Genomic DNA, 15,541 nt, shown 5'->3' with positions numbered 1-15,541 from the left:
ACGACATGCTTCCGTTTGATGATCCGCTTAAGAATTTAGAATTTTGTGAGTAGTTGCTGAGCTGCGGCTGACACTAAGCCAAAGCAAAGGCATTGCGTATACGACACGTTGTGCATATGCGCTATTATTATTTCGGGTAAAAGGAAACAATTAGCTAATGTTGATCGACTAGATGCGCGCAGTTGTTGCTCTTGAAAACTGCAATTGACACAGTTGCTAATAATAAGCTACTGTCGTAAACAGGATGAAGTTAATGACAATGCTTAAGTCAAGGCAAAGTCAGCCATCGCAGACAAAACATTTATAAAATGTAGCTACATATTAACAATAAAAAAAGGTGTAAAAACGAGAAAATAAGGACACCCTCGGCACGCCGAAGATTTAAGACTCTTGTAGATATTTCCATTTTGCAGATATGTACGAAAAGTGCAGCTTGAAAATGCTGAGTTTTTTTAAATAACAATCTTTCCTTTATCAGCTTTATGATAAAGTGGTCCGATGTTGATAAGATAAGATCAACTCGGTTGTTGATACTGATCTAGAATATTAATACTTTATGGGGTCGGATACAGCTCCTGCTATGCGTTACACATTTCACGTAAAAATTATAATACCCACTACCAGAGTATAAATATGAATCGATGCACATCGTGCAAAACCTTTGGCCCAGCAGAGGCAATCTGCACGGTTTACATTTACTGAATTGAATCGATTTCTGTACGCAGCTGTCTCGTGGGCTTGGTCGCTGTGCATAATTATTAGGCCACAGTGACATTTGTTGTGCACTACACAAATAATATTTAAATTAATTTTCAAAAATTAAACAAATGAGAGAGGGTAATCGTAATCGTCATAAGAGTTGTTATTGCCTTAAAATTTATATTTTTTTTTTAGTTTTTTATTCACTTGGAAGTTGCTTAGCCAACCGCAATGCCCCACATGTATTCACTTATTCACTTATTATTTTGCATTTATTATTTTATTTCTTTAAAATATCCGCCCATTTTTAAGCTAAAAATAATATCTGATCAAGCATAAGACCCTGCTTATATATTAAAATATTGAACTTCCAGCCAAGCTCAAGCTGTGCCTTAAAAATATTGAAAACAAAAGTGAAAAATTGAGTTTTATGTGTATTAAATGGATTCAACTTGTTTATATTTATATATATATATATATATATATATAAGTGCACATGTAAATGCATTTTTGACAGTGTTTCATTGAAACAAAAATATGACCCATGCGTATCGCTTTAGCAAATTTATTAATCATATTTTTTGGCATATTAATATAATTTTTGTTGTGTGCAAAAAAACATTAAATAATTCTCTTAAGTCTATAATTTAACATAAATTTGGCGATATGTTTTTTTTTGCAGCCCACGCTTTTGGTTTTGTTTTTTATGAACAGAACGGAAAAAATGTTGGAAATTTTGAAGACGACCTTTGACGAGAACAAAAAGCACCAAAATCAAAGCCGACAAACGAGTTAAATGTTTTTAATATATGCAACAACTAACAACATTGGAAATAAGTCTGACAAATATGTATCTGAACGTCGTATCGTTTTTAACAAGCGGCCAATAGTTTGAGTTTATCACATATTTTATGCGTGCCAACCAAGTCAACAGGTCTTTAATGAAACGCAATTGCTGCGTTGAATTGGCCAACATTTTGCCAGGCTGGCCAAATTTAGAAAGCCTGTAAATTGCAATTCCCCTTGACGAGTCGGAACAGTTTAAAATATCAAATGTCAATGCTTGGCCCAGACTTTAACGGAGCATCAGATGGCGCTGACTCAAGCGAATGACTGATCCGTTCCGTTTGGACCCGGGCCTTTTACCAAACACACATACACACACACACACAACTTCGAGAGGCCATCAATTTAAAATTTAAGGTAACCTGCCCCACATAGCCAGCCACACAATTTGTGGGCATGAATCACCAGTTTCCTGTCCGCCTTTCTGCCTGTTACACAAGCCGACAACATGCGTTGACCTTGTTTGCAGGCGGCATCCAGCTGCTGCCCCACAGAGCATCGCCGGTTGCATGCATCGCCGTTGATGCGGATGCTTATGCAACCTTATCAGCGAAACGCTTGGCAACAGTTGAATGACTCTCTTGGCTACGTGGCCAGCTGAACTTGAGGATGGGGTCGTCGCATCCCTGACCTTCGGCTACAGCGACATTGCAGCTTGCGAAAAATAAATCAACCACAAAATGCCGCTTAAGGTTCTTGGCCTACAACAAGTCATGCGGGCCATTTCCCAGACATGGCATTTAATTTCCAAGAAAAGCAACATTTTATTCAAAGGCAATCCTTTAATGTCATGTGAAATATTCTGTTAAAATATGAAAAATTGAAAAGCCTAATTGGTTTTTATCGTCTTCCAGTTGACATAATAAGTTCTCGAAATCAGAACAGCGAAGCAAATGATGTCATTATGCTTCTTGTTGTTCATTAAAAATGCATTAGTCAAAGGCGAAGAGCGTGAATTAAAATCTAACTAAGCCTATGACGTGTGCTCATTACAACAGCCAACAAAGGCAGCTAGTTATGTGGGAATTTTTAAGAACTTCCACCTTCCGCCCTCTCCACTATTTACACAACTCCAACTAAAATGCGTGTCTCTATATTTAGCCAATTAAAATTATGGTAATGCTGAAACAAATGACATAACTGTCAAAATGACAGCAAGAAGCTGTTGGTATACGATATCTTATCAATGATATCAGAACTTAAAACTTGTTTGCCAAAGCAGCTGGAGGTCTTCGGCCATATATCATCATAAATAGCAACAAATACAATAAAGATTTAAACAAATAGTTTGCATTCAAATTGCTTGTCTTTAATGATAAGCATAATTTATGTTTACAGTTTGTTTTTTTCTTTCGTTTTTTGTTTTAAACAAGAGGAAATACAAGACATATTTCCGAAAAACTTTAATATAGTTTCTTTTGTCCGATTCGGAATTATGCATTGCGTTGACATGAAGGCTGTTTAGGCGGCAAGAAACATCAACATTTTGACAGTCGAACAAACTGCCAACTAAATGCAAAAAATTTCACCACCAACTTTGCAATCAATCAATCAATCAAAAAAAGTCTTCAGAAGGCTGCAGTCAGTTTTTTTTTTCGAATTTTTGAATGCTAATATTGTTTTTTAGATTTTGTTTAATATTTGTGTTTTTTCTTTTTCTCTGTGCCTAAAGGTCGTTTGCAGGCTGAGAAGTCGAGTACTTCCGTCTGAAATTCAGTTGACATTCGTTCTTATCAAATTTCGCTAATTTATTTAGCACATTTAATTAACTGAGAAATCCAAAAAAAAAAACTTGATTAGTCAATTTTGCATTTATGAAATGAACCACTTGCTGTGGAATTAAGAAACTCTTCGAATATTCATTTAATTACTTAATTGTCGAATTCGATTAAAACATATATGGAAGATTTGTTAGATTAATCAGCCAATCAGTAAGATTTTATACTATGCTCTAACTGAATAAGACGTTTAGCTGAGAGACAGGGCTTGGCATTTATTTTAGAGCTAGACTAGCAGCTTTTTTAAACGATATATTTATTTATAAATATGTATAAATATTTATAGAATACTGGAATATTTAGTTAATATAATTCATTCATGCATTATATTCTTTCTAAGGCACAAAAAGTAATACACAATTCGAGTTGCATAATTTTTAAACTTCATTTAAATATTTATGTTTCGATTGCCCAAATTTTAACTTCGTCCGAGAGTATCTATTGATACTTATATCTTTATATAACGTGCCTTAGTTAGCTCGCTTTTGACATTTCAGGAAATGCAAACACATGAGTGGACTAAAAAAAATAATAATACTAAATAAAAACCAAGACCGGTGGCATTGAGGCGTCGCACAAATAAAAACAAAGATTAATTTGAACTAATCCAAAAAAAACTAAAGCAAAAGGCAAATTAAATAACGTTTTAGCAGACAATTGTGACAGGAGATTGTGTTAAATTTGTTTGCAAACTCAGGAATTGGAATTTATTGTACAGTTTCGAAGGCGGACTTTTAGATTTTTATGGATTTGCATGGAAATCATTCAATTAGCTGGCTTTTAGCCAAGTTTATGTTGTGTGCTTTTTTATATTTTTATATACACAATAACAAATAAAATACAATTAAAATGCGCTCTAAATCCAGTCAAACAAGCCCATTTTATTAACTACAAATTTGATTTTTTCAGCTAGGACCAGAAGAGTCGATCACATTTTTGAATGCCAACTTTTATGGCTTACTTTATATGGCAGCTTGTTTTATTAGTCAGCATAGACTTTCCAGCCAAAATTCTATACTCTGCATAAATTTCGAACCATTTATAACTATTCTAGTTTCAGGTGGTTTTTTGGCTTAAACAGAGCCCGCGTCTGGTATACATATGAAGTGTTAATGCCATTTTACTTTCATAACTCACCAAATTTCATTATCGACTCGCATTTGCGTCTGTAGGCTAGTTTTACCTGTACCCGGACTGCCCACCGTAATCATATTTTTACATAAATTTCAAATAAGTTAGCTCTTTTATCTGGCCAAGTGTTCGCTCAGCACTATTTTTATGCCACCAGCTCGTCTGTCCGGCTTGGCGGCATCATGTTGTTGGCATCATGTTAGCCAAATCATTTAAATGATAATATCTCTCGCTCGCACAAGTTCCCGTCTGGGCTAAACCATTTGTGTATTATCTTGTATATATGCTAAATATATATTCACACTTTTATTAGATTCAAAGCCTATGTTATGCCCGGCTCCGCCTGCTTTTTTTCTATTTCAGGTACTATGTGAAGTTCAAGGAACTGGCCGATAACATTTTTTCCTAATAAAGATCATTGAGCTCATTTAAAAGGCAAAAAAGGCATTAAACATTAAAAATCTTGTCCAGACTTAGTTAAAAGGGCTAGGCGTTTCATAAAATGCTATTCTTCCCTTCAGTTATATTTAAAACAAATTTTATTCTGATCTTAGCATTAAATACCTTTGTTTTCAGCATTTAGAAAGTTTATATAGATTATGAAATAATCGGATAAACCTGATTAAAATGCTAATCACATATTTGCCAGCTCCTGCAAAAGCTGCTCCATTTTAGACAACCTGAAGTAGCTATTTTGCTGTTCAGTTTTGAGCATATGCAAATGAGAAACGATTTGCCTATTAGATGGGTTTTAAGAGCGGGGCATGCATCATTAAAAGTGGCAAATAACAAACAAAGACGTCAGAGCCGAACAAACCAACCAGTATTTGTCCTGGTCAAGCTCAAGGTCAGCGGCATAGTCGAAATCGAAAATCATGTGAATATCATAAAAGGAAACCACTTAAATGAGATCCAATAAACGAGACTAGTTTATCATGTGCGGCCGCTTGTTTTGGCCATTTTGTGCCTGCGCCATGAAAGTAGTTCTATTTGTAAATACCAGTAAATACGACGATTAAGTTTTAATGAAGCACATACATATTAATGTGACAGATCTAAAAAAAACCCCACTTCAAATAGTCCACCAACTCTTGGACAACAATATTTAGAGTTGCGCTCGCAAAACAACAACAGTTTGCGGCCCGCAAACAATAATCCAACTAATGTGTTTATCCAAAATAGGAAAACAAAAATGAGAAAAAACATCATTTGCGTAATCGAAAGCGCACTCTCGGTTTCTTGAATACCACAAACTCTTAATTTCAATGCGTTCATTCACTTGATACGCGTAGCAACCAAGATAAAAAATGTAAAATGAGTCGCCGAAGAATAAATACCCTTGCAGACAATCGTTTTTTACGACCTATTTTCTATGTTTCTATGGGAATCAAGAGATATTCGATAGGACTTTGCAGATGTGTATAGATGAAAATAGTGAAGCTCATAAATGGGTTGGATTAAGATATCATGAAAAACAGAAAACTTTTACATACATATATATTTGTTCAATATATATATGTTCAACCGATTCTTCTTCTATAAATTAAAGTGGTTTGTTGCTAATCAGATTTTTCTCATAGAATTCGGGGAGCATTTCTTAAATATTACACCTTGCCTTCACATTTTGTAATATCGTTAGTTACCTTGAGTACCAGGAAGACCTATCAGACCACGCTGGGTTATCAAGAGGGACGTAGGTATCAAAGATCAGGTAAAGGGTATCATAAAATGTTTTAATGGCAACGTCAATGTCTGCACAATTGTACAGTTGGGACCAATCGACTTTGCAAAATAAGATTATTTAGCTTATAAAAATCAGCCTACGAAAACACGATTCTTATTCCGATGCCTTTATTGGGACGTGGACTGGTAGATTAATGACCAAATCAAAAGTTGCATAGAAGGTATCTTCTGCAATTGAAAGCGGGTCAATCCTGTACACAACATTGTGGAACGAATCCAACACGAAGATCAAATCAAGAGATCTGTCGCTTGTGTTATACATCCAGCCGCCTACGATTCATGGGAGACTAGTGTCCACAGAAACAAACAAGCGGACAAACGGCACGGACGTGGGTAGGATAATATATATACTTATATATATAAATTTATAGATAATGTGTTATCCAATGAAGGAGACGCCTCTGACCCGTAAAGTATATGTAAATGTATGCATATGTATATATTCAATATATATACATATATATATATAAACTTAAGGGGACAGAGGCTTAATGGGTTACACATTTCATGACAACACTTTAATACCCTCTGCAAGGGTATACAAATCTATTGAATATTTATCTAAACTCTTTGGCAATTAATCTCTGTTAGGCGCTTTAGAACAGGTCCAAGACCTTTGTTAATCTTGCTTCGGTAAGAAATTAATATTTTTTTTTTGGTTTTTTTATCCGGCTGCTGAACCGACGCGTAGACTGACCGTCTGTCTATCCTTCGGACAAGTTCTTGATAGCAGCCAAATTTTATGCAAATGAAAACGAAATTTGTTTAAAAAGCTCGCAACTGCCTAAAGTTAGCTACAAATTAACAAAGAATTTATGTGTGCTTAAGACTGAAGTTTGCTTTGCGTCTTCTTTTCATTTTCAAAATTTGTGTATATGCTTATTTTATTTATATTTATTTGCATTTGAATAAATAAATGTCTAAATATTTTTCTCATTTTTATTACGTACACACGCAATCTTCCGCAAAATATTTTATATATCTTTAAATTAGTTGAAAATTCCAAGTTTTTTTAAGCGCACAAATTTTTTTAATTATTTCTTGGCATAAATCAAAATGTAATAACATCATGGTCTATGGTCAATTTAGAATCTGTGCCGATTTTTTTTTTTCTTTAAATTACATTTGCTTAACTCACCATTAATCCATCCATCAATGCAGATTGCGCTGATCTTTCACGCCTCAATATCTTCAAAGCATTTTCGACACGTCCTCACGAGTTTTAAACCTGAAACTGGACGCTATTTGCCATGTTTGGGTATCCAACGCGTGGGTAACTCTACTAAATATTATTTCATAATTCTGAGCTTACATTAAGTCCGACGTGCCTGACTAATTATGCCCAAATAAAATTATAATTTAATAAATTTTTTTTTACCTTGCATCTAAAAGCATTTTAAAGTGACGGTCAAAATCGTTTGTGAAATGATTCAATTTGCGTAGGAATTAAAAAAAAAACAAAGTCGATAAAAGACGTTTCATTCTTTAAATAAATTATAAATCTAATTTAGATGTTCACTTTTACTTTATATCGAATTGTGATTATGTCACAAAACATATGCAGTTACCAGCAGACGCTTGGATTTGTTATAGTTCCAAATGCAATGTGTTGCAAATGTTGCACAAACCCCAAGTCTGTTATAACTATAGTTATTTGCCCAACACAGCTGCACTGGACCTCATGGGAAAAGTTCACACAAAGCTTTTTTGGGGCTATTGTTATTAGTTTTGTTGCCTTGAACTCGCATAACAAATACAAAGATACATGGAAATGCAAGTGGAAACCAATGCATTTTGTTATTTGTTTGTATACAATAAAAAAAACTTTATTATTTTTCGCTTTAGCTAAAAAGTCGTTTGTACAAAAGTTACACATATATATATTTATATATACATATATAAAAATATATATATATTGTATTGTATGTAGGTGTGTATATGGTCAAACAGTTTAAATACTTTTGCATATGATACATAATTTGTAAGACAGAGTGGTTTACAGGTTGGACAAGCACTAATAGGGCTACCATTAATAACAGGTAGTTTGTAAATATTCGAATAGAAAATGTAATGTCTTAAAATTATTGGACGTTTTCGTTTCGTATTGCTTAACTATGATTCTCATTTTTTTTGGGTACTGAATTCTTAACTAAGGCACTAGATTAGTAGAAGTTTATGCAATCCAATCGGTAGTCGTCATAGCGCGATTTCTCAGGTATGAGAAACTAACAATATTCTGTTTTTTTTTTTTATATAAAGGCACTTTAAACTATAGCAAAGTTATCTAATTAAGGCACTTACTTGTTGTTAGTTCTAACCGCATGCGACGACAAAAACAAAACTAATTGATTGATCAGGGGACCGGGGGGTAGGTGACTTTGTGCGTTAATTGAGCGCAATTTGGTATGCAAATATTGATATACAAGCGATAATGATTCATTTGAGCTTCTAGTGGAATGAGCTTCATTGATGTGTAGTTGGCGTTGTGGTTGCCGTTGTTGTTGTTGTTGCAGAAATTGAGATGAAGCGTTGCAGTTTCAGTCAGTCTTCTGTACAACATGCGGCAGCCTATCTCTGTCTGTTGTTGCGGACGTGTTAATGAGCTGTAGATTGGATGATTCATAAGTACCAACTGAAAGTCTCTTTGGATATAATGTGGCATGGTTGGTGCGGAAATGTTGTCTGACAATTGCATAAACATTCAACTAGCGGCTGGTTTTTTGCAACTAAAACTACATTTAATTATATGGTGAGAATTCTTTGTAGAATGTCGTGGGGACGGAATGTTTTTGTGTTGTTTTTGTTGTTGTATTTATGGTTGTGTTGTATGCTGCTGCAATCAAACGAAATTAAGGTTAAAGGTTACTTTGTTGTCCCGAGGTGCATAACACAGCTACTTACCGACTTTATTGTCACCTTGTGAAGGGACTAACGCTGTCTGCGTTAGCCACGCACAAGCTCAAAACGTGTCTGCGACTCCTTGAACTGCACACGTTTCCGTTGCTGCACATGTGCCTCGGTAAGGAAAAGCGTGGCGGCCACCAGTGTCAGGACCGTGCCCACACAAGCCAGCACAAAAGACCAGCCGAACCAGTTATTCGCATGCTCCGGCATCCAACCATTCCGATTGCCAAACACCGCAAACACAATCACTGCAATGGCCGCACTGACACCAGAACCCAATAACACATAGCCCACACCTCGAATTAGATTGATGAAGTGCTTTTGATCTGGTCCAGCGCAGAGGAAAAACACCAGCACGCCAATTGCACTGACCAGCATGCCAATAAACGTGAGCGTGTAGAAGAACTGTGTTGTTATCATGAAGGCAGGCAGCAGAAATCCTCGTATCTCATCGTAGCCCTTCGTAAATGGGTCATACACCCAACGGCAGCCGACAAAGAAGCGGCGCTGGCTGTCATCGTTCACATCGGGCAGCGAACGAAAACAGTGCACCCAGAGTCCCAATCTCTCCAACTTGGCACCCGTAATGCGGTAATCGCTAACCAGCCAACTGGGCGTTGCAAACGCTATTGCTATGAAGGCGAATGCAAAGATGAAGACGCCAACGCCACAGCTGCCTGCTAGGGTGCGGCGCTTCATGTTGACGGTATTGTGTGGACTGGGTAGATGCTCCTGGTAATCCTCGCGTGCAAAATGTGGCGATTTTTGCATGCTTTGTACAAAGAATTGGCAATATTTCACAGACTTCCAATGTTTGTTTCATAGGCTTAGGGTGTGGACTGCAGAGTTGCATATCATCGCTTGGAACACGTTCAATTGAGCGGCTCTCTGAACTGACTCACGGAACTAAGTCGCTGTTTGAGCATTGTGTTCAATTATAATTTTTTTGGTTTATATTTCCACTTCTTGCAATGCATTTGAGGGCGCAAATTTTAGTTAAGCTATATAAATAAAATGTTAAGATATCCGACATAATTGCAAGAAGAAAATTTGCGAATTTAGCTTAAGCTGGAATTAACAGAACACTAAATCCAAATAACAGTGTCGTGACAGTTATCGGCACGACTAAGCTCGAGTATCGATAATGCAGGGCTCCAATCGTATATAACCAGAGACTGTAATCATTAACGTAATTAGGTTTGGATATTTAATAGTCGAGCACTACCAACTAGAGCACTCTGAATAAACAAATAATCATAATCATTACTTGCGGTCCCTTTATAAAAGTGTACTTTAAATTTAACTTTAACTTAAACAAGTTATTTTCGTAAAATATAACAATCTATATATATATTGTGTTTACAGTCTTTAAATGAATAAAAGGCCCATCCATGCATAACTGCCATGTTTTGTACGTTTAAATGCTAAAACATGTGCGTCTTTGACAATTGAGAAGATTTTCATCTTCAGTTTTAGAGGGCGGCGACTGCCTTTTGCGCGGCATCATCCAAGTCAGTGGCCGTCTGTATTGGCAGACCTGAGTTCTTCAGGATCTCACGTGCCTTGGTTACATTGGTGCCCTCTAGGCGCACTACCAGCGGCACGTTCAGTTTTAATTTCTTGGAGGCAGCCACAATGCCATTGGCAATGGTCGCACAGTTGACAATGCCACCGAACACATTCACCAGTATGCCCTTGACTTTCGGATCGGATGTGAGGATTTCAAAAGCTTTGGCCACCTGGTCCTCCTTGACTCCGCCACCGACATCCAAGAAGTTTGCCGGCTCACCGCCATTCAACTTAATAATGTCCATGGTGGCCATGGCGAGGCCGGCGCCATTAACTAAACAGCCAATGTTTCCGTCCATGGCCACATAATTGAGATTATATTTAGATGCCTCTACCTCACGCGGATCAGTGTCCTCTTCGCGGGTGTCCAAGGCAAAAATGTCCTTCTGACGAAACTGTGCATTGTCATCAAAATTCAATTTGGCATCCACAGAAATAACTTCGCCATTGTCGGTTTCAGCCAAGGGATTAATTTCAATTTGCACAGCATCCACGGCCTTGAAAAGTGTGTAAAGCTTTTGAATCTCATCGGCACAGCGTTGAACGGCATCGCCTTTAAATTCCAGAAACTTGGCGACCTCGAGCAGCACGGCCTCTGGTATTGGCTTGTTAATGCTCAAGGGCACAGTCTTAATCTTCTCGGGGGTTTCCGCAGCCACGGCTTCAATGTCCATGCCGCCAGCAGGCGAAGCGATCAGCACGGGTCCATTGTGTTCGCGATCAAGCAAAATGCAGAGATAGGTCTCGCGTGTAATATTTACACTGCGCGCCACCATCACCTTGTTGACCAGAATACCCGATTTGGGCGTCTGTTTGGTAATCAGACGATTGCCTATCATCTGTTTGCTCAGCGAAAGCACATCGCTCTTGCTGCAAAGCAAAAGTACTAGGCAATTATTAATGTTTCTTATTTGGCAGCCACTCTCTTATCGCGACCGCGTTATCAATGCAGAGACGGCAGCAAATGATGGCCACTTACTTTGAGGTTATGTGCACGCCTCCCTTGAAGCCATTATCAAAGATACCCTTGCCGCGCCCGCCGGCTAATATCTGCGCCTTCACCACATACTCGTCACAATCTGCGTGGTAATTAGCAACAATTAATGAAACGATTATATAAATTTTGGTCGATTTGTCTTCGCTTGATTACCAAATGATTGGACAACTTGCGTATCATCTTTGGAGTTATCCAAGACCTTGAATTGTTGTATGGCAACTCCATATTTTTGTAGTAAATCCTTGGACTGGAACTCCAACAGATTCAGATACCGCAACTGCTGCTGCAGCACAGGTGCCTTAAGATAAACAAAGAAATGGAGTTTGAGGCAAAGGTCAACGCGGGTTAACATATGCTAAAGAAACCTTATGAATGAGCTGACGTGTAGTGGTAGCGGCTTTTATTAGAAGCGACATGTTGCACTTTAAAATTACACTGGACTTTGTATACAAATTAAATTATGATACGGCGTAGCAATTTTTATTAACAGCAATTAATCCAGCTTGTTTAAATAACAACAAAACGCTGCCGCCGCCGCCGTCGTTTAACAGAACAGCGCTCAAGCTAACAGAGACGTAAACGCAAAGAAGAGTACCGTAACGCAAAATAGAGCAATGTAAAAACACTTATGATTTTAAGAATAAATAATTGCAAAACAACGGGTTAAAAATAAATAGGAACGGGGTGAAATCATTGTGTGATCATTTGCGGGCGTTAAACAGAAGTTTATACAATAACATGAAATGATCTGCTATCAAAACTGTAGGTGTCATCTTAGCCTTTTACTTAACAGTGCCCTGTTAAAGCAAAATATGATATGATAAATCATTAGTGTTAGGCTCTGCTAGAAGTTTACCAACAGCTGTTTTGGGAATATCTATTTATGACTGGAATAATAAATTAAAATTAATGAATAATATCAATAAAATAAATAAATTGACAATATAAGTGAAATGGCTGATGAAAGTATAATACTGCCGCCACTGGCATCACTGCCACAAATTCCGACCGTCATATCAGTCAGTTGTAGCTTTACCTTAGCCGTCATCTATGTGGGAAGTCTATATGTGTGGAGCACCAAACATAATCGTGATCATCCGACGACAATAAAGCGACGCTTCGCCAGCGTCTCCTGTGTCATGGCAATGGCGCCGCTTTTTGTTTATTTCTTCTCATCACCAGAATTGCTGCAGCGAGAGCCATTTCCCAGCCTGCTCGGCTTCCGCTGGCAAGGACTGTGGCAGGCGATTGTGATACCTTATCTGCTCACCGCTCTGTTGTTCTTGGGACCCATCTTTGTGAACATGCAGAACGAATCATTCCGTTCATACTTCGGTATGCCGTCTATAATGGGACAATCAATAAATTATTAACGTTGTTTTCCGTCAACTTGTAGACCTGGAAGCCTGGCGTGGCTCTTGTACCAGCATTATATGGATACGTAACCTTGTGATGGCACCGTTAAGCGAGGAATTTGTTTTTCGTGCCTGCATGATGCCACTAATACTGCAAAGCTTCACACCCATGACTGCCGTATTTATAACGCCACTCTTCTTTGGTGTTGCCCACCTGCATCACATAGCCGAACGTCTGAGTCTGGGCATGGAGCTCAGTACCGCATTGTTCATCGGGTTGTTCCAATTCACCTATACGACGCTGTTTGGATTCTATTCGGCATTCTTATTTGCCCGCACAGGCCATTTTGTAGCTCCGCTGCTGGCTCATGCCTTGTGTAACCATATGGGACTGCCCGATATACAAGATCTTTGGCAGCAGGATCTGTGGCGGCGCGTTCTTGCAATTGGTTTGTATCTTGTAGGGCTTGCTGGTTGGATTTACCTGCTGCCCATTGCAACTGAGCCGTCGCTCTACAGCAATAAGCTTTATTGGAATGTTTAGAAGCCAAAAAAGGAGGAGTAGTAATCATTGTATTGTAGTAATCATTGTATTGTTGCCATAATCGAGATTTCGGTATCTCACAACCTACATACATATGTATTTATGTATATAGTTAGTCATATCATAGAAAACCGACTGTACAATGTTTAGATAAGTCTTCCGTTAAATAAACAGTGCAACTATTTTTAGAACACACGAATATCGCTTAAATTTGGCGCTAATCTTGTGGAGCAACTCTGCTTATCACGACTATCGATATTACTATAAAATCTCACGATAGCTCCGCAGCTGTGACAGCGATAACGATAACATCGTCATATGTGTAAAATGTTTTAAGAAATTAAGAAGCATGAGAAATGTGTGATAAAAAAAATAAGCACAAAAAATTGACGCTGAAACTAGCAACGAGCACTCCAGACAGCCGGACTTGTGGCAGGTAAGTGTCATACGTGTATATAAGTGTTTTTTTGGGTAGCGCCAGACACAGCAACAACTACGCCCACGCCACAACACAATACTGCTGACGTCTCGCTCGTCCCAGGACAAACGATAATTACAATTATAGCCCTAGTTCTTAATGTTTGCAGCAACAACAAAAACAAATAAACGACACGTCAACGTTGCGGCCCGAAAATGTATTGCCTGCAATGTTTACTCCCCGTATTGCTCATACCAAAACCCACAAACCCAGCGCTTATGGAAACACATGTCATGTTCATAGTGCTATATTTAATAGGCTTCTTTCTGGAACGGAAGCCATGTACGATCTGTAGCCTGGTATTTATTACCGCCGTTTCGCTGTTCTGCTACAGCGGCGTGGGCAACTGCATCTTCTGGGGCAACTGCGAGGGTCATCATTGCGAAAACGGTTAGACGCCGCCAACCCAATTCAACAGCAGAATACAGGAGTGCTAAATAATAATTACGTTCGCGTTGCTACAGCTTTACAATACATACAATTTGCATACACAAACAAACCAACAAACAATCAGTGATAAAAGTGAGTGAGTCAACAAGAGAGGAGGAGAGCCGAAGCGTGTGGTGTGTACGTAACTTGTACGTGAAAGTTTGTAAACAGAAGAGGAAACTATATATCTGCCCACTCAGAAAGCCAAAAGAAAATATAAACAAGTCCATCCCAACGCGTTCGATAGCCTGTTTCTATTGCTGGTATTTTTTCTTCATGTATTTTAATTTAGCTAAATTTTCTGCCCCTCGCCCCAAATCCAATTCGTATTCAACTGTTTTATTTAGAATTAGAGGCGAGTTTCGTTTAACAAGCGCTACAAAATGTATTGTAAATTTTCTGATTACGAGGAGAGGTACCCCGTCAATGCAACTTGAGATTAGTCATATGTTATTTAAATAAACTAACTGTAAAAAAATTAAAGGAATTATAATATTGCTGTGCGTCCTTGCTGCGCCAATGGACGTTGATATCGGTTGTTCCCTGTCCTGTGCACATGCAAATTGTATATATATATACACACACGACATGCATACATATATACATTACATTTGATTGATATATAAATGTATAAAATAATCAAAAAAGAAAAATGTTGGATTTTTTTTTTACGAATTGCACTTCGTAAACTTAATTTAAGCAACGACAAATTATCCAATTTGTTTGGACACGAGTTTAAATCGATTAAAAACAAATCACAAAATTAACGTAACACAAACGAAGAATATCTATTAAAAAAAAAACATTTAAGAAAAATAAAACGATTTATTGACGCTGTAGCTAACGAGATGTTTTCATTTGAACTGCAAGCTGCAGCTGGAGATCGTAAGCATTGGAATAGCTACGTGACATCTAACTTTGGACAGCTCAAATTGTTAAGTGTTGTGCTTATCTGTGTGCATTATTGAATAACTTTTCTGAATATAAATTAATTAAATTCTATTCTGGGTTTCTCCTATATGCCCTCAATTTTGTTATTCTTGAGCACATGCACTAAAGTATCCAGAG

At 37.6% G+C, this 15,541-nt stretch overlaps 4 protein-coding genes across 6 annotated transcripts; 2 read left to right on the top strand and 2 right to left on the bottom strand.

Annotated features, from left to right (window-relative positions):
• Positions 1-8,404: 8,404 nt before the first annotated feature.
• On the bottom strand, positions 8,405-9,960 carry sinu (sinuous). 2 transcript variants are annotated; one of them, XM_064690079.1, is made up of 2 exons: positions 9,099-9,960; positions 8,405-9,027 (listed from the first exon to the last, which is right to left on the bottom strand). In XM_064690079.1, the coding sequence occupies exon 1, from the start codon at positions 9,870-9,872 to the stop codon at positions 9,141-9,143; it is 732 nt and encodes a 243-aa protein (XP_064546149.1). In that variant the 5' UTR covers positions 9,873-9,960; the 3' UTR covers positions 8,405-9,027; positions 9,099-9,140. The 2 variants fall into 2 exon arrangements, with proteins under 2 accessions (XP_064546149.1, XP_064546148.1); XM_064690078.1 differs by having other exon boundaries at positions 8,405-9,030; positions 9,099-9,959.
• A 404-nt stretch (positions 9,961-10,364) lies between these two features.
• ScsbetaG (Succinyl-coenzyme A synthetase beta subunit, GDP-forming) lies at positions 10,365-12,219 on the bottom strand. Its single transcript, XM_064690080.1, has 4 exons — positions 12,033-12,219; positions 11,821-11,965; positions 11,650-11,749; positions 10,365-11,540 (listed from the first exon to the last, which is right to left on the bottom strand). The coding sequence occupies exons 1-4, from the start codon at positions 12,081-12,083 to the stop codon at positions 10,574-10,576; spliced, it is 1,263 nt and encodes a 420-aa protein (XP_064546150.1). The 5' UTR covers positions 12,084-12,219; the 3' UTR covers positions 10,365-10,573.
• A 294-nt stretch (positions 12,220-12,513) lies between these two features.
• On the top strand, positions 12,514-13,759 carry Sras (Ras converting CAAX endopeptidase Sras). The gene is made up of 2 exons (XM_064690111.1): positions 12,514-13,002; positions 13,064-13,759. Exons 1-2 carry the CDS (start codon positions 12,621-12,623, stop codon positions 13,564-13,566), a joined length of 885 nt encoding a protein of 294 aa, XP_064546181.1. The 5' UTR covers positions 12,514-12,620; the 3' UTR covers positions 13,567-13,759.
• An 89-nt stretch (positions 13,760-13,848) lies between these two features.
• On the top strand, positions 13,849-15,213 carry bc10. 2 transcript variants are annotated; one of them, XM_064690112.1, is made up of 2 exons: positions 13,849-14,002; positions 14,154-15,213. In XM_064690112.1, exon 2 carries the CDS (start codon positions 14,200-14,202, stop codon positions 14,437-14,439), a length of 240 nt encoding a protein of 79 aa, XP_064546182.1. In that variant the 5' UTR covers positions 13,849-14,002; positions 14,154-14,199; the 3' UTR covers positions 14,440-15,213. The 2 variants fall into 2 exon arrangements, with proteins under 2 accessions (XP_064546182.1, XP_064546183.1); XM_064690113.1 differs by having other exon boundaries at positions 13,861-14,002; positions 14,138-15,213.
• The last annotated feature ends 328 nt before the right edge of the window (positions 15,214-15,541 follow it).

This window comes from Drosophila montana, unplaced genomic scaffold (genome assembly GCF_035044405.1).
Source record: "Drosophila montana isolate Dmon_TW-CO22-7 unplaced genomic scaffold, ASM3504440v1 contig_3231_1, whole genome shotgun sequence".
In the NCBI taxonomy this organism is placed as follows: domain Eukaryota; kingdom Metazoa; phylum Arthropoda; class Insecta; order Diptera; family Drosophilidae; genus Drosophila; species Drosophila montana.
This window is presented reverse-complemented; position numbering and strand designations above follow the sequence as displayed.

Bases quoted from the DNA above. Each gene is read 5' to 3' on its own strand.
- sinu (XM_064690079.1), bottom strand. From the start codon at position 9,872: ATGCAAAAATCGCCACATTTTGCACGCGAGGATTACCAGGAGCATCTA.
- ScsbetaG (XM_064690080.1), bottom strand. From the start codon at position 12,083: ATGTCGCTTCTAATAAAAGCCGCTACCACTACACGTCAGCTCATTCAT. The intron at 11,966-12,032 runs GTTTCTTTAGCA...GTTTATCTTAAG, and splicing joins CACGTCAGCTCATTCATAAG to GCACCTGTGCTGCAGCAGCA. The intron at 11,750-11,820 runs GTAATCAAGCGA...ATTACCACGCAG, and splicing joins GCAAGTTGTCCAATCATTTG to ATTGTGACGAGTATGTGGTG.
- Sras (XM_064690111.1), top strand. From the start codon at position 12,621: ATGGCTGATGAAAGTATAATACTGCCGCCACTGGCATCACTGCCACAA. The intron at 13,003-13,063 runs GTATGCCGTCTA...GTCAACTTGTAG, and splicing joins ATCATTCCGTTCATACTTCG to ACCTGGAAGCCTGGCGTGGC.
- bc10 (XM_064690112.1), top strand. From the start codon at position 14,200: ATGTATTGCCTGCAATGTTTACTCCCCGTATTGCTCATACCAAAACCC.